This window comes from Rhamphochromis longiceps, linkage group LG15 (genome assembly GCF_057381845.1).
Source record: "Rhamphochromis longiceps isolate RC_006_pf linkage group LG15, R_longiceps_female_GT1.1, whole genome shotgun sequence".
NCBI lineage: Eukaryota > Metazoa > Chordata > Actinopteri > Cichliformes > Cichlidae > Rhamphochromis > Rhamphochromis longiceps.
Genome location: NC_140571.1, coordinates 36501412 through 36523438, shown reverse-complemented (window position 1 = coordinate 36523438; position 22027 = coordinate 36501412). Strand labels below are relative to the sequence as shown.

General features: G+C 40.6%; 2 protein-coding genes across 2 annotated transcripts; one reads left to right on the top strand and one right to left on the bottom strand.

Moving 5' to 3' along the window:
* The first annotated feature begins 2346 nt into the window (after nucleotides 1–2346).
* On the top strand, nucleotides 2347–12421 carry ldhba (lactate dehydrogenase Ba). Its single transcript, XM_085381503.1, has 8 exons — nucleotides 2347–2503; nucleotides 6401–6537; nucleotides 7629–7746; nucleotides 7843–8016; nucleotides 8108–8281; nucleotides 8370–8487; nucleotides 11105–11228; nucleotides 11551–12421. The coding sequence occupies exons 2-8, from the start codon at nucleotides 6409–6411 to the stop codon at nucleotides 11716–11718; spliced, it is 1005 nt and encodes a 334-aa protein (XP_085237629.1). The 5' UTR covers nucleotides 2347–2503; nucleotides 6401–6408; the 3' UTR covers nucleotides 11719–12421.
* A 2416-nt stretch (nucleotides 12422–14837) lies between these two features.
* Nucleotides 14838–16400, bottom strand: kiss2 (kisspeptin 2). The gene is made up of 2 exons (XM_085382166.1): nucleotides 16280–16400; nucleotides 14838–15100 (listed from the first exon to the last, which is right to left on the bottom strand). The coding sequence occupies exons 1-2, from the start codon at nucleotides 16389–16391 to the stop codon at nucleotides 14838–14840; spliced, it is 375 nt and encodes a 124-aa protein (XP_085238292.1). The 5' UTR covers nucleotides 16392–16400.
* Between the last annotated feature and the right edge of the window lie 5627 nt (nucleotides 16401–22027).

The following is a 22027-nucleotide window of genomic DNA, read 5'->3' as shown; positions in this document are numbered from 1 at the left end:
AGAAATTAATATTAAATAAATTCTAACAACAGCTGATCAAGCTTAAACGTGCTGCTGTTGTTTAGCGCGACCTCCGCTGGTTTCCTCTTTCAGTCATGAAACTTCATTGATCAGTTTCATGACTGAATTAGCAACTTTCTAGCTGAAGTAGTACGGGACAAATCGCGTTCCTTTTCACCTCAACTTTAAAGTTCGACCTCCTTCTGTAATTGGTCCAGCCCAGAGTCGATCATGACCAACTGGCCAATCCACCACCATTCATTTATACCATTAAAAAAAGGAAGAAGAAAAGAAATAAAACCCCGTCGGCCGATAAAAACGAAAAATCACGAGCGGCCCACCGGGCAAATGCCCGGTATGCCCGATGGCCATTCCAGCCCTCATTGTACTGTATTGCGCATATGATTTTTATCTTTTTATCTTTTATATTGTTTAAGTGTAACACTGAGGGCCTTTGGAGCAATGCAATTTCAAATTCCCCTGTTTGATCTGCACATACAAATTTTGACAATAAAGCTGAATTTGACTTTGACCTAAATGTAGCGTACTGCTGAAAATGCAATGTCCAGATGAACAGAATCAACTTTCTGAGATTTTCTTACCCAGGTGATTGAGCATGCATCAATATATTTAATTTTGTTTGTTTCAAACTAGGACCTGAATATTTGATTACTGTTTTTTGGGATTGTTTTTTTTGCGTATTTCTTCCTCATGGAGACAAACTGATGACTGTTTATAATGATGGCTGGGAGAAATATTGGAAGCCGTTGAAGTGTTAGAGATAAAGAGAATGAGGAATACTGATAAGGCAAGAATGCAGCTACTATGATGGGGGTGGGGTGTTTTGTGACAGACTTTTGACTCTGCATGTCTTCTTGCACTTTCCCCAATATTCCCTTTCTTACTTCCCTTTCTGTTCACATACTGATTTTCAGTGTGTCTGACTGGGTGCCTTAAGGTATGAATGTGTTGCTGGATGAAGAGGGCAAGGCTGCAACATCCTATTGTTTTCGAGTTCCTCTCTCAGTCCTTTGTATTTCTTCAGCTTTTCATGTTCCTGATGTTGCTATTATTTGGCATAGCTACAGCTATCACTGTCCGGTTGGTTCGCCATCACCAGTTTATCTGTTTGTATCGGGAAGTTCCAGAGGATCTTAGCTCAGTCATTCTCAGTCACCCTCGGGGGTGTGTCCTATTTTGACCTTGGGACTTCCAGGCCATATTCGGCACAGATGTAAACTATGCCAGCCACTTCGTTATGGAGTTACATGTATGCACTGCCTGCTAGCATCTTGCACCCTGCTGGTATGTGCTGGATTGTCTCAGGGGCATCTTTGCACAGCCTGCACCTGGTCTTCCTGTTTTATCATAGAGAGTCATTTGATTGTTGGGGTTTTCTCTGTTTTCTTAGTATTATTCACACCTTAAAGCTCCTTCAGGCAACTGTTGTTATGATTTGGCATTATATAAAGGGAAATGACTTAAATTTAAATTGAACTTTGTGCACTCGTCCAAACTACTGGTAACAGTCCTGAACACATCCCAGTTGGCACAGACCAAGTAGCCTGAAGATATTATTTTACCTCACTGGACCACTTTTTGGATTTCCTCACGACAATTTCAGAGATTTTTAGTTTCTGCCTGTATGCAGGAATAAACTGGGTCATGACATGGCCAGAATGAGGAAGTGAAGGAGTTAAATGAGGAAGTGAAGGTGGAAATTGTAGATACATTGCTAACTGTAGTGTAATGATTTTCCAGAGTCGTTTACTCTTTCGGTCAGGCATTAATTAACAGTCTGCATTGGGGGAACTCGTGCTTGATAGTTTATTTGTTACAATCACCAAGGAACAATACAAAGAGAGTCTAGGTTGGTATGGTCCATAGTGGGAAAACAAAGATGCCAGTTTAAATATTGCATTTGCCTTATGCATTGTTGTATTTACCGACAATGAGCAGTTTCCATAATCATTTTTATTAAAAGTAGTCCACATGTAGTTTACCAGTCTTTAATGGCAGCAAGCGGAGAACGAAACTTGGAACCAAGGGAACATAATTTCACAGCACACTGATGTGGAAATTAAAAGTCTTACACTTTAGATATCGTTTGACGTTCATATATTTAAATGATCCAAAGTAAAGTGCTTGTGAGTACAATGATGTTTATGACTGGACGTCTTTATTGCTACAGATGGCAAAACTGCAGCTGATCTGAATCACTGAACGAAAGTCTTCATCTTCACCTATAAACAGCGCATTGACCACCACTAATGCTAGAAAGGAGTCTGATTAAACAGGTGTGAATTCAGGCAAGCAGGCGGACCCGCACCACCTCTTTCTCATAGCCAGCCTATTCACATCCACCTCCCTCTATACCCTCCCCCTCCTCACAGCAGCCCTTTCAGCTCCACACCACATTTCTGTTCATCCTTCACCAGCCACCGAACATCACCTTGTTCCTCCTCCGGGACCAGATAACGAATATCAGGCTTTCTATAAACCTGTAAGTCCATGTTCTTGTTGTTGTGGCTGTTTTCTGAAGCGGCGTCGTGTTCGCATCAGAAATGGATGCTCCGAGTTAAAACGGCAGCTAAAGGAAACCATTTTCAGTGAATAGGAAGTTCCACTAGTGTCTGCGCAATCTTTGCAGCATCGTTAAAATTGGGGCGATTTCACGCTTGTTTTGCACAGCTTTAAACACTGTTTAATATTAGCTTTTTAAAAATGATATAAAAAAATTATTTCAATTGGAGAGGCCCACTCAGGAAGCTAGAGCCGTGATGCAACGCGAATGTCGTCGTCCTTCCCTTTTATGTGCGTTCCACCACATCCGTGTCGACTTATCGTTATCTACAAGTAATCGTTTTTCCCGCTGTGCGCGTGACTTTGAAATAGTTTTCTCTGCGTGAAAGCGGACGGCAGGACTCGGGCCTGGACTCTTACGTAACTAAATTACAATGCAAGACCCTTGAGGCATAGCACAAACTGGAAAAACGAACTCGGGGCGTGTTGAAGACGTGATGTACGTGGCTGACGGCTGGATTGTGCAATGGTAATTTTTAAGAGGGTAGGAAAAGACGTGCTGTTCAGCAGCTACATCCTGTGTAAGTGTGCACAGAAGGTGATCCTTTATGGAGACAAAGCACCCCTCCCCCACGGCCTGTTCACAAATTTCTTTGACCTTGGTATAGCCGAGAGGTTGGAGCTTGTTGGTAGGCTAAATATGACACAAGGTGACCTCGCTGGCTTTGTTCTTACCACTGACTGGCAGCTAAGGTCAGTGGCTTCCAAACACAGGCCCTGTGAACTTCAGAGATCTCTTTTTGGATCCTCGCCTAGCAGTTTTCGTTCAAATCATGTGCTGTATAACTGTATCTACAGTTCACACAGTCATTTTATTATATTAGTCATTTTGTTGCACTGAAATGTTACACTGTTAATACATCAGATTTGGCAGTTTCTGCAGATTGGACGTAATATTTTGGTAAGGTCTGGTTTATTTTATTTTTGTCTTTGACTTTTTTGACCTTGATGTGTGAGCCACCATATTTACAGCTGCACAGGTCAGGACTAAGGCCTCAGCCCCAAAATACAACTAACTGTCATTTAACTGTTATTTTGAAAGAATAATTTCCTGTTCTTATTGAGCCTCACTGGCTGTTAAGAAAGTAAGCAGTGTAGTATTTGGAAAAAGGAAATACTTTTATGGCTTTCAGCTGAAGATAACAGATAAGATAAACCTATATTAGTTCCACATGTGGGGATTTTTTTGGTCATGGCACAGAAGGTACAATTTAAAAGCAGTAAGAATTAGAAAAGAATAGAATAACATACTTTGTTATATTGGGAAATTGCACTCGGTACTATTGCACATCAAGCAGACATGGCGAAAGTTATCATTGTGTATTTTGTGTGTGTGTGTGTACGTGTGTGTGTGTGTACGTGTGTGTGTACGTGTGTGTGTGTGTGTACGTGTGTGTGTGTGTCTGCACGTACGTGTGTGTGTACGTGTGTGTGTGTGTGTCTGCACGTACGTGTGTGGTCATCTGGAGAGACCATGTTGTAGAGTCTGACAGCAGTTGGACGGAAAGACCTGCAAAATTTCTCCGAAACCATTTCTGTCATCAACTACATTTTTATTTCCGAGTCTCCTGATATTTTTTGTCTTTTCAGGCAGAAACTTGTGCTCCAATGTGAAAATGAAAGAAAAGAGAACGGAAATAAAACAGTAGTTGACTCGTGGAGATGATCTTATTTGATTATTCAGCTTAACAAATATTCTTTTGTTTTTTACAATGACGGACTGATGTCACATAATTTGGAAAAAAATAAAAATGTTAGTTGATATAAAGAAAATACTTGTAATAAAAATGATTTTATTGTTTAGTGGTAAAATGTGGTATAGGCCTGAGCCACATTGCTTTGGGGACTAATGATCTGTCCCATGATGATGTTCATCAGTCAATGTAATGTGCTTTATGGAGTAACCTTGGCAAACGGCTGACACTGTTGCCAAAATTTATACCCGTGTGGTCTGTGTCAACAGTAGCACATAGTTCTATTTGTGGGGAGGAGCAGTTTATAGGTTACAGTGTAAGGTTTCAGAAGAGTTTGCAGTTACAATGTAGCAGATTTAACTCCATCACAGTCATGCTGTTTCCTCAAAGCTGTCTCTGACCTCAACACTCCAAAACCCAAATACTTACATCTTTTGTGTTTATGGTGTTTTTTTTTTGTTTTTTTTTGTTTTCTTTTTTAATGGTGATGTCACATCATTTGTGATCAAACATATTAGCCAAAGTCAACCTTGAGTGTGGTAGTGTTTAATCATTTTAACTTAATAATGATTAACTAATGAAATGAACAGCTTGTGTCCAAAACTCACTTTGTTTGACTTTTTGATGGCGTTTATAAAACCAACCATTGGACCCAATGTAGGTCATTTCACAGTAGACCCTCTGCAGGTTACTGAGACATTTCAGCCCCAAATCACATTTACATATGTTATTATGGTTTGTAAGTGTTTCATACCGATTTAGATGGGTTTTTTTTTAAGTTTACAACTCGTACCAAACAAACATAACAACAAAAAATCTCCTTTTTGTGTATACAATAGAATTTTTGTTCTCACTTGTAGAAAATGGCTAATATTTGCATAGAAATGGTCTTACCCAGTTTTAAAAATTACAATCATTATAATTATTATAATAATAGAATACACAAAAGACAAGATTATTTTGTTTTAACCTCCAGTGAATCAGTCATTCTGAGACTGGCTCCTTCTTACTGCCTGCAGTCTGAATACGGCCACACCCCTGTGTAAAGCGCTTTGAGTGCTCAGAAGAGTAGAAAAGCGCTATATAAGAACCAGTCCATAAGGAAACATTTTACCTGTAGGTGAAGTGGAGAGAGCAGTATCAGTGTTGAAAGAATAAACCCTACACCAGTTGGTGTAGTGTCTGAGGAGAAAGCCAGAACCTTCCAAACTGTTTCCACTGGTGTTTGTGGTTTAAAACGGTGTGAGAACAAGGAGCACCTGGGGCCCTGTACCAGGAAGCATGGTCAACAATCACAGTTTAAAATAAAACTCCGAGGTGTTCCCGAACAGCTGATCACAGGTGGTTCAGTCAACTCTGAGTTTAGCACATGCATAAAAGGGGCTCCAGCACCTCTGTGCCTAAGGACCACCCTCCGTTCATTGTGTAGCTGGTTCCTTTGGTTGTTGTTATGAATGTGCCAGAGTATGTGTTTATGTGGCTTAACTAGTTTTTCAGGGTTTTTCCTACAAGGACAGTTTGACTGATAAAATATAAGAACCCTCACCCAGTAATAGGCCCAGAATGTTTAAAGAGGACTGGGAGGAAGTAAACTGGAAATGGGACAGTTTTAGCTCAGGTGAACATTTGAGCAAACCCACAAACCTGAGCTTTTGTAGTCTTTCTGGAAGTTTTTGGCTGAGTTTTGGAATTAAGACTGGAGCTAACTGGAATAGGAGCACTTGTTTTTTTTGTTTTTTCTCTTCTGGTGCTTAAAACAGTTTAGAAGAACTTTTCACAGATAGTTTTGGTCAGTAATATTTGCAGTTAATATTGTGCTTTTCTAGTCACACTTACCACTTGGAGAACGTTAGGATACGTAAGTCACATTCATGGAGTTTTTTTATTCTGTATGCATCAAAAAAAAATTTTTTCCTGCACATGCCCAATTTAGAGTGAGCATTTAACCCAAAGTTCATGTGGTTTGAGCCAGGAGCCTTCAGTGCCCTCTACTCTACCACCGTGCTGGCCCATCTTCAGCAGCAGCAGTCAACACAATCTGTTTAAATTTTTTTTTTCCCTTTGTTTTATTTTGTCATTTGACAAGTTGACTGAATTTCCTGTTTCTCTCTGTCTCCCTGCAGGTGCAATCATGTCCTCAGTGCTCCAAAAGCTTATCAGCCCTCAGGCCGGCAGCGCTGCTGAGCCTCCCAGGAACAAGGTGACGGTGGTCGGGGTGGGCCAAGTGGGCATGGCCTGTGCTGTCAGCATCCTGCTGCGGGTAAGACAAACTCCGCCTTCAGCCAGTGTGTGAAGGAAAACATAAAGCTGTGATGAAATTTAATTATAAAATGACCTCCTGTTTCCACCATTTGATCTAAAGAAGTGAGCACTCCCTGGGAGGCTGCTGTGTCTAGAAAAAGAGATGAGTTGTCACCACCAAAACATTGTTTCTCATTGGTTAAACCTGAGATGTGGTAACACAAAGTACCGTTCAGTGTGTCTCGTCTGTGCAGACCCATGCTCTACTGTCATGTCTTTGAAGTTTGGAGTCAGTTTCTCTGACAGTCTTAACTCATCCTCTGTGATTTATGGAAATTCTGGCCGTTTGACAGTTTTTCACTGATTTTTTTTTTTTTCAGACGTCATGATTTTTATTTTCACCAAACTGGTGAAGAAACTTCCACAAACTCACTGCTGTCTAATTAAAAAACTTCTGGAACCAGCCATATTTCTATAATAAGCAGAAATCTGTGTCTCATTTATGATCAGTCCCATCTGAGAGTTTCATGTTTAGTGCGAAACTATATATATGTTTTCATAGCAACAATCCACAGTCACATTTGCTTCATATTGCATGTTAAAAAGCCCACAGGAAACCTGAACAGATCTCCTATAAGGACACATCCTCATACACCTCTCTGCATTGAATCATTAGTTATTATTAATCTCTGGCTCTGTTCCACAGTATGTCTTTTGTTCTGTCTTCCTCCCCTCACCACAACCAGTCACGCCAGACGGCCGCCCCTCTTTGAGCCTGGTTCTGCCAGAGGTTTCTTCCTGCTAAAAGGGAGTTTTTCCTTTCCTCTGTTGCCAAAGTGCTTCCTCATAGGGGGTCAAATGTTTGTTGAGGTTTCTCTGTATTATTGTAGTGTCTTTACCTTGCAATGCTCTAGCCTGGAGGTAACTGTTGTGAGTTGGCACTATATAAATGGAATAGAATTAACAAATTGACAAGTTTTTTTTTTTGGTTTTTTTTTTTTTTCTCCCCCCCATCTTTGGAGTCTTGGGGAGCTCCAGAGTCTCCTGGAATATGGCGGAGATGTGGAGAAATGTGTGGAAATACAGTAGTGAATTTTCTCCTGTGGTCAGGACCTGTGTGATGAGCTGGCTCTGGTCGATGTGATGGAGGACCGTCTTAAAGGAGAGATGATGGACCTCCAGCACGGCAGCCTTTTCCTTAAAACCTCCAAGATAACGGCAGACAAAGGTCAGGAGCTGGACCTGCACTGACCCCCATGCTACAGAAAGATGTCTGAATACATGCCTGAGCAGATCATGTGTTACTCTTTCCTTCCTCCTTCAGACTACGCAGTGACAGCCAACTCTCGCCTAGTCGTGTTGACTGCTGGTGTTCGCCAGCAGGAGGGAGAGAGCCGCCTCAACCTGGTGCAGAGGAATGTTAATGTCTTCAAGTCCATCGTCCCTCAGATTACCAAGTACAGCCCCAACTGCACAATCATTGTGGTCTCCAACCCTGGTAAGTGCAAGAGTTTCATAAAGACCCTTAGGAATACTATTTATTTATATTCATTTGGTTTTTGGCATTGTGTGTTTGTGTTTAAATGCAGTTGATGTGCTGACATATGTGACCTGGAAGCTGAGCGGTCTGCCGAAGCACCGTGTCATTGGCAGCGGCACCAATCTGGATTCAGCCCGCTTCCGTTACCTGATGGCTGAGCGACTCGGCATCCACGCCAGCTCTTTCAACGGCTGGGTGCTGGGTGAGCACGGAGACACCAGCGGTGAGTCCACACCCGAATTAGCTTCTGTCTAATAACAGCATTATAAAATCATATCTGCATGTAAAATCTCCATGAATTCCTGCTTCAGTGCCCGTGTGGAGCGGAGCAAATGTGGCCGGAGTCAACCTGCAGAAGCTGAACCCTGATATCGGCACTGATGCCGATAAGGAGCAGTGGAAGGCCACACACAAGGCAGTGGTGGACAGGTTGTACTTTGAACTCTATACCCTTTTTTTTTTTCTTTTTTTTTTCTCAGATATTTGTATTAAGTTTTCTGCATCCATTTTTACAAAAGACAAATTAAACAATATGCCGTTTTCTTTTTGAAGAACATAAAACAATATGAAACATACACTCCCACCTCATAATTATAGGAGTACCAGTGGGTGTACAAAAAGAAAAAAGAAAGGATCCAATCTAATAATACGAATAGTAAACCCTGGAGTACAAAATAGCAGTTCCTGAGTGTACAAGAGAGATGTGGAGAGTTTCAGAACCCCCACACATACACAGAAAAAACAAAAAAAACCAAAAACATAATGAGTGGTCAGCTTAGTTGTAGAGATAAGTCAGATCGGTAAGAGAAAAGAAATATGTATAAAGTAGGTAAATAAATACCATCATAAAGCGCAGGCACAATAGAGTCCGTATAGTTAAACATAAGATAAAATAAAATAGAATAAAGTCTGAGCTGGCTAATTGGGAGCGTTGCGGGACCGCAAAGTCTGAACATGGTCAAAAAAGGGTTGCCAGATCTTAAGAAATTTGGCCATAGACCCACGCAGGGTGGATTTAATCTTTTCAAGTTTGCTAAAATGCAAAGAATCTCTGATCCAGATTTCCCAGGATGGGGGAGAAGGGGACTTCCAATATAACAATATTCTGCGTCTTGCCAATAAGGTGAGAAATGCTACCAGATCCGCTTGGGGCGTCGGCAAGACAACTGTATCAGGAAGAACCCCAAACAAAGCAGTTAAGGGCACAGGTTGGAGAGTTAGCTGGATGATCTTTGATAAAATATTAATCCAGTATTGTTTGAGGGATGGACATGACCAAAACACATGTATTAGAGAGGCTGGTGTTTGATGACAATGGTCGCAATCAAGGCTAAGGTTGGGGTATAGTTGAGCTAGTTTGGCTTTAGTCCAGTGTACGCGGTGCAAAATCTTACATTGAATCAACCCGTGTTTGGCACATAATGAGGAGCCATGGACCCGGTACAGAATTTTATCCCAAAAGTCATCCTGAATCACACACCCCAAATCCTGCTCCCATGCCATTTTAATAGCCGAGGTTGAGGAGTTGCCAAAGGAACATATTCTCCCATACAGACAAGAGATCAGGCCCTGTGATGAAGGGGGAGGCGATAGAAGGTTATCAAAGTCATGACAAGGAGGTCTAGATGGGAACTGGGAAGATTTCTCTTTAACAAAACTCCGGATTTGTAAGTAGCGAAAAAAGTGACTTTTTGGAAGGCCAAATTTCAATGAGAGCTGTTCAAAGGAGGCAAGTGTATTCTGAATATACAGATCAGAAAAAGACCTGATACCCAAGGAGGCCCACAAATAAAAAGCACCATCAACTAACGAAGGCTGAAAAGAGGGATTTTTCAAAATGGGTGACTGAAGGGGAAAAAAGGGCAACTTAAAATAACGACGAAATTGATACCATATTTTCAAGGTAACTTTGACAATAGAGTTATTATAAAAACCTCCACTCAGAGGCTGCTTTTGGGCATAAATCAGGGCTGGTAAAGAGGATAAGGCACAAGAAGAAATCTCCAAGCTCAGCCACGCAGGGGGAATTTTCATGCCCTCCACCTGTAGCCAGTACCTGAGACCAGCCAGTACCACTTTCTCTTTTTTGTCTTTTTTTTTTTTTTTTTTGTTCCAAATGTACCCAGAGAGAAACTTGTCTAATTTAACAAAAAAGGAAATTGGGATAAATACAGGGACACACTTAATTGTATTTATGCGCCCTGCTACAAATACCTTTTATTTTAAAGTCAAACTTTTTCAAACATAATCTTACTACCTAATGCAAATATGTGTGTGCCATCAGTATATAAGTAAATGAAATCCTCTTCAGCATTCAGTAATCGGTAATTATCTGCATCACAAGCATACAATCAGAAAAATGCTGCTGGGACACTTAAACTGACCGCTAGAAGTTAAAACAGAAAATGGTAAAGGAAGGCGCATGGTGATCTGACAAATCAAACTAACAGATGTTCTGTTTTTGAAGCCAGTATCCTTCTGTAATTAAATATGTGTGTCATTCTGGGAATGTCTGCAGTTATTCAAGGCCACAAGTAATTACAGTTATACAGAAGGTGGCTCCAGTGGGAATAGAACCTCTAACCTCAGTCGTTGTATTTAGTTAGTTTCAGAGCTGAAGCTAATGTAAGTGTGCAAGGACTCGCTTCAAGGTGTGGGTTCTGTTAATAATTGTGCATTTAAGACCAGAGAGATGTTATCAAATTATACATGAAGCTGCTACTGTTTATCAGAAGCAGCAACTGTTACTGTGTACTATAATGTGATTTATTACAACAGGCAAAGAATGTCATTCATTCAAAGTACTTTTTTTTTTTTTTATATGCATCCAGCATCATATCGCTTCAAAAAATAAACATATGTTCGACTTGCTATAAGAAGATCGAAGGCTTTATACATGTTGCTCAGAATGATTTACAATCCTGTAACTTTTTCCCCATAATAAAAGCCTTCCTGTCAGTGTGCCTGGGTAAACTAATCGAGCTTCCTGTAACACATTTAATATCTAATTGCAGACAGATGCTAATAATGATGTTTTGTATCTCAGTGCCTATGAGGTGATCAGGCTGAAGGGATACACCAACTGGGCCATCGGCCTGAGCGTTGCTGACCTCACCGAGAGCATTGTCAAGAATCTGAGCCGTGTCCATCCCGTCTCCACCATGGTCAAGGTCAGACACGCACACAGACTCTGTCTCGTACAATTGGGGTATATTGTCTTACTTTGGCATGCAGCGTGCATCAAACCACCAGCCTTCTGACCTGCTCTGCCTCTTGAGCCACCGTCACCCCATGAAAACCATTTTTCACGTGGCGGCTGTTACACAGAACAGCATGTTGGCTCTTTAAGCCAAAGCTACATTTGCTGTAAATCACCAGTTAATTCTGTAGTTAATTCTCAACATTAGTCATGATTTATGAATCCCCTTTGGGGTTTTGAATTAGAAAGGGCATCTGGTGTGTTTCTTCATTTTGTGTTTGTGTCTTTTCCAGGACATGTACGGTATCGCTGAGGAGGTCTTCCTGTCCCTGCCCTGCATTCTGAACAGCAACGGTGTGAACAGTGTGGTCAACATGACCCTCACTGATGACGAGGTTGCCCAGCTGAAGAAGAGCGCTGACACACTGTGGGGGATCCAGAAAGACCTCAAGGACCTGTGAACACACCACGTACCACTCCCATGATGCAGTGAGGCCTGTCCTCGCACACGCAGTCCTTTCATAATCTTGCCCATTCTTCTAGCTTTGTGTTGCCTTATTTTGAAGAACAGTACCAGTGTTTTTAAGACTGTCAGGGAACTTTTCAGTTTTACATCATGTTTCTGCTCACTCCATGCCAATCACCAGATTATTTGTAGGTCTAAAAAAACACTGGTATGCTTTTTTTTTAAAAAGGGCACATTTGCTTTCCGTCGTGCGCTAGGCCTAAGTTACTGTCGCGGTGATTGTGTTAGCACATCTATGCCCTTTGTTCCTGTACTGTCTTTGGATCCAGAGTGTCAGCCAACATATGCACTTAGAAGTCCACACAAAACCCCCAAGAAAAACACACAAAGTGTCACTGACTGCTTCAACTGCATTTTCACGTGTTGTTTTAATTTAGAGCAGGGAGTCACTGAGCAAAATAATCAACAAAGCCAAAGGACAGCCTTCCTCTGAAGTTGCTTCTTTGAAGCAGACAAATCATCACATACTTGGGTCTAGATGGGAAATCTTTCTTTCTCTGTGCTGTCGAAGCGAGGTGCAGTAGCAGTGGAAGCATGTGGGTATCCAGCTAGGACTGATTTATGGATACGAGGTGTGATTTTTCTGGCCTTGTGTTGTAAACAGCAGTGTGTGACTTAATAAAACTACACCTCCTGAATGTGTCTTTGATGTTTGTTCATGTTAATGTTACAGCCTGTAGCAAAATAATGAATCTGTTCTATCATCTGGTGGAAAAGTACAAATAACTTTTGATTGTGTTTGATGTAAAAGACAAAATGCAATAATTTAGAAGTCATTTGAAGGCTTTCTTGGCAAAATGTGATGAAGACAACATATCAAAGTTAAAAGTGAAATAATTTTCATTTTCTGAAATATTCATTCTAAATCTTGTGTCAGGAGCACATTTCAAAAAAGTTGGCAGGGGAGCAGTTTTGTATTACCTGTTCATTTAGCTCCAAGGAGACACAAAAAGTTTACTATGAACAAAGTTCAACACAGCCAGCTTTCTTTGTCTTAGCTGGCTCGGGGGGAAAAAAATCCCTAAATCTCCTTTTGGAGATGACGGACATCATAACCACTTTCTCTGTTAACCATGGCTCTCTGCTTTAGACTGTGTGCGCTGACTTAAAAAGAGGGGTTTCATAGGTCGTGATTTTTCTGCACTGCAGAGATATTATCAGACGATCTGCAAAGAAAATACAGCAAAGGACAATACTGTCACAAGTATGAGACAAATGCTGCAGAAACGGGTTCATCTGATGATTTGTCAAACAGAGGGGGGAAAAGAAACATCTTAATTCAAGATAATTTTTTGTAATTACTGGGTGTCCTCTCAGTGTTGCTGTTTAGTTAATGCGATTGCTTGTACATCTATTTTTGGTGTGTGTTCTGTTTTATTAGCTGCAGTTCCAGCAGAGTAAGATATTTGATGTGTTCCTTCTTCAAAATAGTTTATCATTTGGAATGATAACCTAAAAATAATACTGCAATATCTCAAATCGAGCTGATCAACATGTAGATCTATAAAATCTTAGGCATTCCAATGACTTGTTTATCTGTACTGATAAAACTTTACTTTAAAGACTTGGAAAGGTAGCCTAAATTTGTTGAGTTAAATCTGAAATATTTAGTATGACTAAAAGTTTCAGTGTGTCTAAAATTGTACTACCACACATACACAGTACATTTGCACAATAACTGAAACTAGCACCACTGAATGAACAAGAACTACACATGGGTGTGCCATGGGTTCTCCAGTTTCACCCACTGTGGCTGACTTGTACATGGAAGAAATGAAAAAGAGGGCCATGTTATCCTACCCTGGAACACAACCACACCATCTGTGAATTGTGGTACATCCTGAGATTTGATTTTCGCCCAGGTGTCATCCACATACCTGAACCAATGACTTTATGGGGATGTGTTTTTATAGTTATTAAGTAGGTTTTAAGCACATGTAGAGAATCCCTTTAACAATGTGTTTTATTTACATTGTTAAATAGTGTAAGGATAACTCTTGTGAATCAAATAAAGGAAATAAGCTGTAATAACAATAACCAGTATTCTGCCAAAAAATGGTCTCATGTTCTGTAGTGCTATAGTGGACAATTACAACATTGCAAAATTTTATTATTGTTATTGGTAAGAGGAAATAATTAATAAAAACAAACTACCACTGAAGCCAAGAGAAACTAAACTAAAACTGCTCAAACATTAAAAAAACTAAACTGAAACAATTAAACTCCCTCTGGAACCTAAATGGAACCAAACTGAATGAATTTGTTTTTAAAAAAGGAACTAAAAATAAAAAGTAACTTGAAACTAGAACTCAAACTGTCAATTATTGACTTGAAATGCAATAAAGAAAAAACAAGTATATAACCATGGAACAAATGACAAGAGGGTTACCTCAATGTCAACTTTTTTTTTTTTTTTTTTTTTAATGCTTTTTTTGTTTTGTTTTTTAAAGGTATTATTTAATATTGGTACCTTTCCATGTTTGTTATTGTTCTTAGCGTCTTGGAGTGACTGTGATCACCTAATTTGCTCTGCTATAAATAAAATATTCTGATTCTGATTCCCAATAGACGCTAAATGAACATACCTAAAACCGGAGTCATAGAGAATCTCAAGGGTCAAAGATAGATGTTTTCAAAGGTTATTTCTACATATGTCCCGGTAATAAGAAGCGCTTTGATCTGGATTGATTCAGCATTTTTATTTTATTTTTTTACAATTCTACTAAACACATTTGACTATTTTCCCTGTTATTTAGTTTGCAGTGCCCTCTTGTGACTGCAGTCAATTAAATCACTTCATTACTACTAAGGATCTCCTCGTATAACTCATCAGATTATTAAGACGAGACACAGGACAAGACATGCTCTCTAAAAGTATTTTATTTACATAGTTCTCCTCTCCATTGTAGCATCTGAAAATAATTTTACATTAAAGATAGGTGCAAAAGTTTTAATCAGGGAAACCTTTTTTAAATAAAGAGTTTTAAGAACACTGCTGTCGCCGTTTGACTTTCCACCACAAATAACATACTTCCCCAGTTCATGTCCTCTGTTTCAGGTGGGCACCTCCAGTTCTCGCAAGAACAGAGAGAAGGGTGAAACCTTTTTCGTTCTGGCTCTTTTAACAGCTCTTCTGTAAATGTAGCCGTTGTAGCGTTTTCCAAAGCGAAGGCTGAGAGGGTTGTAGTTGAAATTACTTCTGCGATCATTGCAAAGGAGCTGCCTCTGGTCCTCGTTCTCTCTCAGGGAAAAGCAGAGGCTCGGATCCTCTGCCAGGAAGTCGCCTGCTGTTCTCCTGAATGCAGAGGACACTGCTCCTGAAGGCAAACCCCAGACACATCAGTCCACAACTGCAAATACACAAACACAGCAGAGTACGTGCAGCTGCAACCTGCTACACAATCTATTGAATCAGTCATCACCACACACACAGTGTTTGATGAGGTAACTCATGTATTTTTTTTTCTTTTTTAGATTATTTTAGTTTGACATGTACTTTTGTTTTTAAAAAGAGGATTTTATGACCATGAAATATCTATGTGTCAATTATTTTTATACCAAATTATGGGTTTATTGTTTGTTTGTTTTTTAGCTTCATATCAAAATTAAGACAGTCAATTACGACATCATAATTTTCACTTAAAACAGCCACAGGAGTCAACAAAGCCTTCATGGTTGATGCAAATATTTCATATGGATACCCTGTCTATTACTGATTATGTCCAAATCCTCTGCTAATCCATGAATCATAAGGAAAATACAGTCCTAATGATAGTAAGACTGTATATTGCTTTCATAATGATGAGAACAGGAGGCTCAGCGCTTCATCCTACAGCTACAGTTACTCAAACTTTTCTGCCCCACTTCAAAAGATGGAAACAGTTCAGATCTCACAATTTTAATATCAGCATTTTGAACAAGCCTCAACATTTTCCTTTAAGTCTATTTTGTCTGCAAAAGTCAGATTCATTTGATTTAGTTTTACTCCACATTGTTCTGGTCATCGGTGCAGTGGGGCCTGCAACACTGAGAAGAACTGTATTACAACAAGATAGTGTGCCAAAGTATTACGAGAAGGAAACAGGCACAAACTGCAGACATAAACCCCATCAAGCTGCTTTGGCATGAAGTAGACAGAAAACTGAATGCAAGACAACCTAAAAGTGCAGCAGATTAGTAGGAACAAAAAGTATATACATTAGAATCCGTATACCTATAGCAGGCTCAGCTTCTGAATGATTCAAACATTTTGATTCAATTTAGGGCTGAGAATTTCATGATTTTTTGCACCCCTCTAGCCTGTATTCTGAGACGTGAAACTACATTTTTTCAAACCCTTTATTTTTAGTGTAAATTCCAAATTCACAAAGCCTATAAAAACCTAACTGGCTGCAACTCTTGAGGCGACACGTTTCCTGTCTGTACTAATAGTGCTAAATGAATAGCATAATGCTGTAATAAATAACAAATAAAAAATATTAGACTTCAGTAGCCACCTGTTGCATGTGTTCTCTGTGCAGGGTCGACTCCTTGCAGAGCTGCTCCCACACTCCGTCCATCCTGGATAGCAATGAGAGCGCAAACCACAGCCAAAGCCAGTAGTCTCATCTTTCAACACCAGATCCAAAAATTGTTTGTCTACTGAGCCTTCCCTCCATTCAAACCTGTTTTATGTCTCCACCAGGTGACCGCCTGCGCCGCTTGGCTGCCAGCCAATCACAGTGCGTGCATCTCTGTCCTGTAAATTGTAGAGCTGATTGATGCTGCTTAAGTCATTTATCAGCGCTTCTACGAAATGCTGAGAACATCATTCAGTACAAATCACTATGCTGCATAAAAAAACCAAACACTTAAATCAAAAAAGCGATGAAGCTGTTGAGTAATGTTGCAGTTCAGTTTTTAATCCCATCTGCAGTCAATCAAAAAGCTGGAGCGGGAATGTGGAATGAGTCGTCGCTATAAAAATATTCTAGTTTTTTCATTCTCCGTGTTGAATGCTGTACAACTAGTACAGTGCAAAAGTCTTTAGACACCCATAATTTCTTTATATTTTGCTTCAAGTGAGTCTTTTGTAATTTTTTTAAAGTGATCTTGATCACTAGCAGCTTCGTGAAGGGGTTTCAAAGTGTGTATTTGCTACTTTGCTACTCCTGCATCCTGCATCGTCCCGGTCCCCAAAAAGAACCGGCCCAATGAGCTGAATGACTTCCGACCGGTGGCACTGACGTCACATCTTATGAAGACTCTAGAGCGGCTCTTCCTCAACTTCCTCCGACCACAGGTACAACATGCCCAGGACCCACTACAGTTTGCATACAAGGCGGGTGTCGGAGTGGAGGATGCCATCCTGTACCTCCTACACAGAGCCCACTCACACCTGGATGGGGGAAAAGGCATGGTCAGGATACTGTTTCTTGACTTTTCCAGTGCCTTTAATACCATCCGGCCCTGTATGCTTCAGGAAAAACTGAACAGGATGGAGGTGGACCCCTGCCTGGTGGCTTGGATCTCCGACTACCTCACCGACAGACCACAGTACGTCAGGCTGAAGGACATCACGTCTGACACTGTGGTCAGCAGCACAGGAGCACCACAGGGAACTGTGCTGTCCCCTCTTCTCTTCACCCTGTACACCTCTGACTTCTGCTACAACTCTGAATTATGTCATATTCAGAAGTTTGCAGATGACACAGCCATCATGGGGTGTATCTGGGATGATCAGGAAGAGGAGTACAGAAGTCTGGTGAGGAACTTTGTCGCATGGAGTCACACAAACCACCTGCAACTCAACACCTCAAAGACTAAGGAACTGGTTGTGGACTTCGGGAGGTCCAGAGAAGGTCCACTGCCGGTTCAGATAGAGGGGGAGGAGGTGGAGGTGGTCAACAAGTACAAGTACCTCGGGCTGTGGGTGGACAATAAACTGGACTGGTCATGCAACACAGAGCACCTGTATAAAAAAGCCCAAAGCCGACTGTACTTCCTCAGGAGGCTGAGGTCTTTTAACATCTGCAGGAAGCTCCTGAGGATGTTTTACCAGTCAGTGGTTGCTGGAGTACTTTTCTATGCTGTGGTGTGCTGGGGGAGCAGCACAGCAAAGAGGGACTCATCCAGGCTGGAGAAACTGATCAGGAAGGCTAGCTCTGTGGTCGGCATGAAGCTGGACACTCTGGTGACAGTGGCAGAGAAAAGGACATTAAAGAAACTGATGGACATTATGAACAATGCTGGGCATCCTCTGCACACGGCCATAAACAATCAGAAGAGTCTGTTCAGTGACAGGTTGCTTCTCCCAAAGACAAGAACTAACAGACTTAAAAACTCCTTTGTCCCACACGCCATCAGACTGTTTAACTCCTCTCTGGAGGGGAGAGGGAGGGGAAACAGGAGGACAAAGGAGTGGGGAACAACTAAGCTGTAGTGCCTCTTCACCTCACTGTACAATACCTTGTGCAATACTTTTTGTAAATAGTCAACAGTGCAATAGACTCAATACTTGAAATGTGCAATTCACTTGTATTTTTATTTTTTATTTTTTATTCCTATTTATTCTATTTATCCCCTTTGTATATTTTATTTATATTTGTCTCTGTATTTATATGTGTGTGTGTGTGTGTGTGTGTGTGTGTGTGTGTGTGTGTGTGTGTGTGTGTGTGTGTGTGTGTGTGTGTGTGTGTGTGTATATATATATATATAACAATTCTGTAACTGTAACTTCGGTCGTTGCTGTGCTTTTTGGAAGTCGAATTTCCCAGAGGAACCCACCCGAGGGATTAATAAAGTTCTATCTTATCTTATCTTATCTTATCTTACTCATTTTTTTGTCCAGCTCTTGTATGTCATCCTTCTTTCTTTCTTTTATTTTTTGTTAAACACTTAACAGGGACCCGAGTCATTTAAACATAAAAAAACCCACACATAACTGTATGGATGACTGTAGAAAATAGGGACGACCTAACAGCTCCCCCAAAATGAAGCCAAAACATCTCTATCGCCCCCTGGTGTCTGGCTGCAGGATAGGTCACCCCCCCTTTCTCAAGTCGTAGGGCCTGGGTTTGAGGTGAATCCATTCCATGCATACTCCAAGAAGTACTGTCTTTATCATCACCCACCTACATTCTTTTAAATAAATAAATAAATAATTTTTTTTTCATTATTTACAATACCAGAAAAGAGAGGGGGACCCCCCCAATAAATAAATAAATAAATAAATAAATAAATAAATAAATAATAATAATAATAATAATAATAATAATAATAATAATAATAATAATAATAATAATAATAATAACAATAAATAAACAATAAATAAAATAAAATGTATGAGGGACATTTGCAACACTCGGGTCAGAAAAAGCGCACGTAACATCATCAAGGACCACACACACCCACAGCACACACTGTTCACACTCCTGTCATCTGCCTGCTACAGGTGTGTGAAAGCAAGGACAATCCACAGGCTATCAGGCTACTGAATCACTGACTTACGCTTGAACTGTGATTATCTTTGACCTGTTAAATTGTAATTTTTTACATCTATATCCAACATAACACAACTTCATACAGTCTAAACATTTTAATATAGCACATTCTGTATATATTACCACTGTGACAGTGTTGCAACTACTGGCACTTTAGATTCTGACTACACCCACACATAAGCTACATAAGCACTTGTTTTACTTTATTATTTTGTATGCTCAGACTTAAACTTATTCTTTATTTTAGTTAGTTGTTATTTAGTTGTGTGAAGGGAACCTGCAAAGTAAGAATTTCATTGCTCTGCATAACCACTTGTGTTTTGTGGTGTATATGACAATAATCTTCTTGAATCTTGACAGTAAATAACATCTGAACAAGATCATTTTGAACAAAACATCTGAAAATGAGCTGTGAACTATGAAGTAGAAACGTGAACTATGAGCTGTGAAAACCAAAGGGGCTGTAAATCATCATAGCAGGAGCTAGAGAGACAACTCAGGGAGAGGATTGTGGCTCAGGTGAGGGTCAGTGGCGCTTGAACACACAGAGATGGCAGCGATTGGTCAGGTAAGAAGAGTAAGTAACCTGGAAGTGTCTTACAGATTTTGTAGGTGGAGGCTGGCGTGAGAGGAAGGCAGTCGAAGTGATCCAGGTGTCCAGAATCCGAGTGTCCAGAGGGAGTGTTTATCGTGAATCCTTTGAGAAGGAGCAGGGAGGAAGGCAGGCGGGTAAATGGATATCTAACAGAGCTTGGGCTGTGATCATGATTACTGAGCAGACAAGCGTTCAGAAGTGGTGAGTAATGTTGAGAGTGAAAAGATGTACCAGACGATTCCTGAAAACCACAGACAAACACCAGGGAAGCATACACCAAATACGATGATGCACAGGAATAACTTGTTGGTCTGGCGAAGACTTATTGAATTGATCCCTAGGGGAAATTATGTTGGTTACAGTGCTCCAGTCCAAACAGTAACAAAAACAGACAATACAAGAAGTAAGAAATAGCACAATATATACAATATATACATACACATAACTCACTTACTAATAAATATCTGAATAAGAACGAAGAACATGTGTTAAAAGGGTGTTGCTATAGCAGGATGTGTTTGAGTGTGTGTTGAGAGCGCTGGTCTTATATGCAGGCAGCCCCAAATTGCCAACAGGCGCAGATCATGATTGGAATGAGGAAGCTGCGCCCAGAGGTGGGAACTCCAGCTCTGCGGAAAAACACACAGCCACTCACACGGACCATGACAGTAACATGTTTAATACCTAATTATCACATCAAAAATTGTATATACACTCCACACCAGTTGGTGGCGGTAGTGCCCCATGCATCAGATTTATATTTTTACTGAAATGAGACCAGGTAAAAGTTTCCGCAACATTTACTTAGTCAATATAAAGTCATGAGTTGTCACTGAACCAGTTCTATGCAATCAACTACAGTGTGTGCAATAGAATTCAATTTTCAATTCAGTTTTGCTTATATAGCCTCAAGGTGCTCTATATTGTAGGGTAAAGACCTATAATAATATTGAGAAAAACAATCAGATGAACCCCTATGAACAAGCACTTTGGCGACAGTGGGAAGGAAAAACTCAATTTTAACAGGAAGAAACCTCCAGCAGAACAACGCTCGGGGAGGGACAGCCAGAAGAGAGCCAGAGATGAATAATAACTAATGATTAAATGCAGAGGTGAGTGAAAAGGAAACAGTAACTGCATCATGGGAAGCCCCTAGCAGCCTAGGCCTATTACAGCTTAACTAACAGAGTATTCAGGGTTACCTGATCCAGTCCCAACTGTGTGCTTTGTCACAGTTTATTTTTTTTCCATACAGAGGCGTCTAAAAGCCGAAGGCTCTGCCTATCTTTGTACATGGAAGAGGAAAGAAGTTGCACAGAGGTGTGTAAGACTGCAGCTCTGCTTCATGGTCCCAACTCTGGATAGTTACATATTGGGTGGAAATGAAAGCACTCCATTCAAAGTGGGATGGATGCTGCCTCACCTAACAACACCAGACTTTTCCCAGAAAGTTTCCCAGTTATCTGTAAAGCACATAGCTTTTTGCAGTGCAGTGATTATCAGTTTCCCTCATAAGAAGAATATTCCACGCTCTAATCAAACCCTAGTGCTAGGACCCCTTGTTGTAGGGCTGCCAACGTTAACGCGTTAATGCCGTCATCAAGATTAAAAATTTTAACGCAATCAAACCATCTGCAGCACAGAATGGACAAAACTTTGGACAAAGTGCCCGAAATGCATTGACAGAGACATTTCAGGGATTTTGAGTCATTCTGCGCTCCAAATGGATTAATTGCGTTGAAAATTTTAATAGCATTAATCGTGACAACGGCGTTTACATTGAAAGCCCTAGTTTGTTGGTTTGTTTTTATTTTGTTTTATTTTGCAAGCTGGTCGTTAGATGCCGCTCCAGCCGGCCCGCCCCTCTCCTCCTGTAAGCAGCAGGCGCACCTTGCAAACAGAAGGGCGAGCAACTTTCTTTTTTTCTTTTTTGCAGATGCCATGATGCTGCCCTGGGGAACCGCCCATGTTGCCCATATCAAAAACTGCTGCCTAGGGGTATGTTCTCACCAGGAAGTCCGTATAGATGTATGGTTAGATGTGGCTGGTAGACTAAAGCACTTTGACTGGTCACAAAGATGAAAAAAAGCTACATAAATCAGTCAGCCAGTGTAAGAGCTCATTGAGGCCTGCAAAGAGTCTCAGTTAGATACAAATTATTTTGCAAA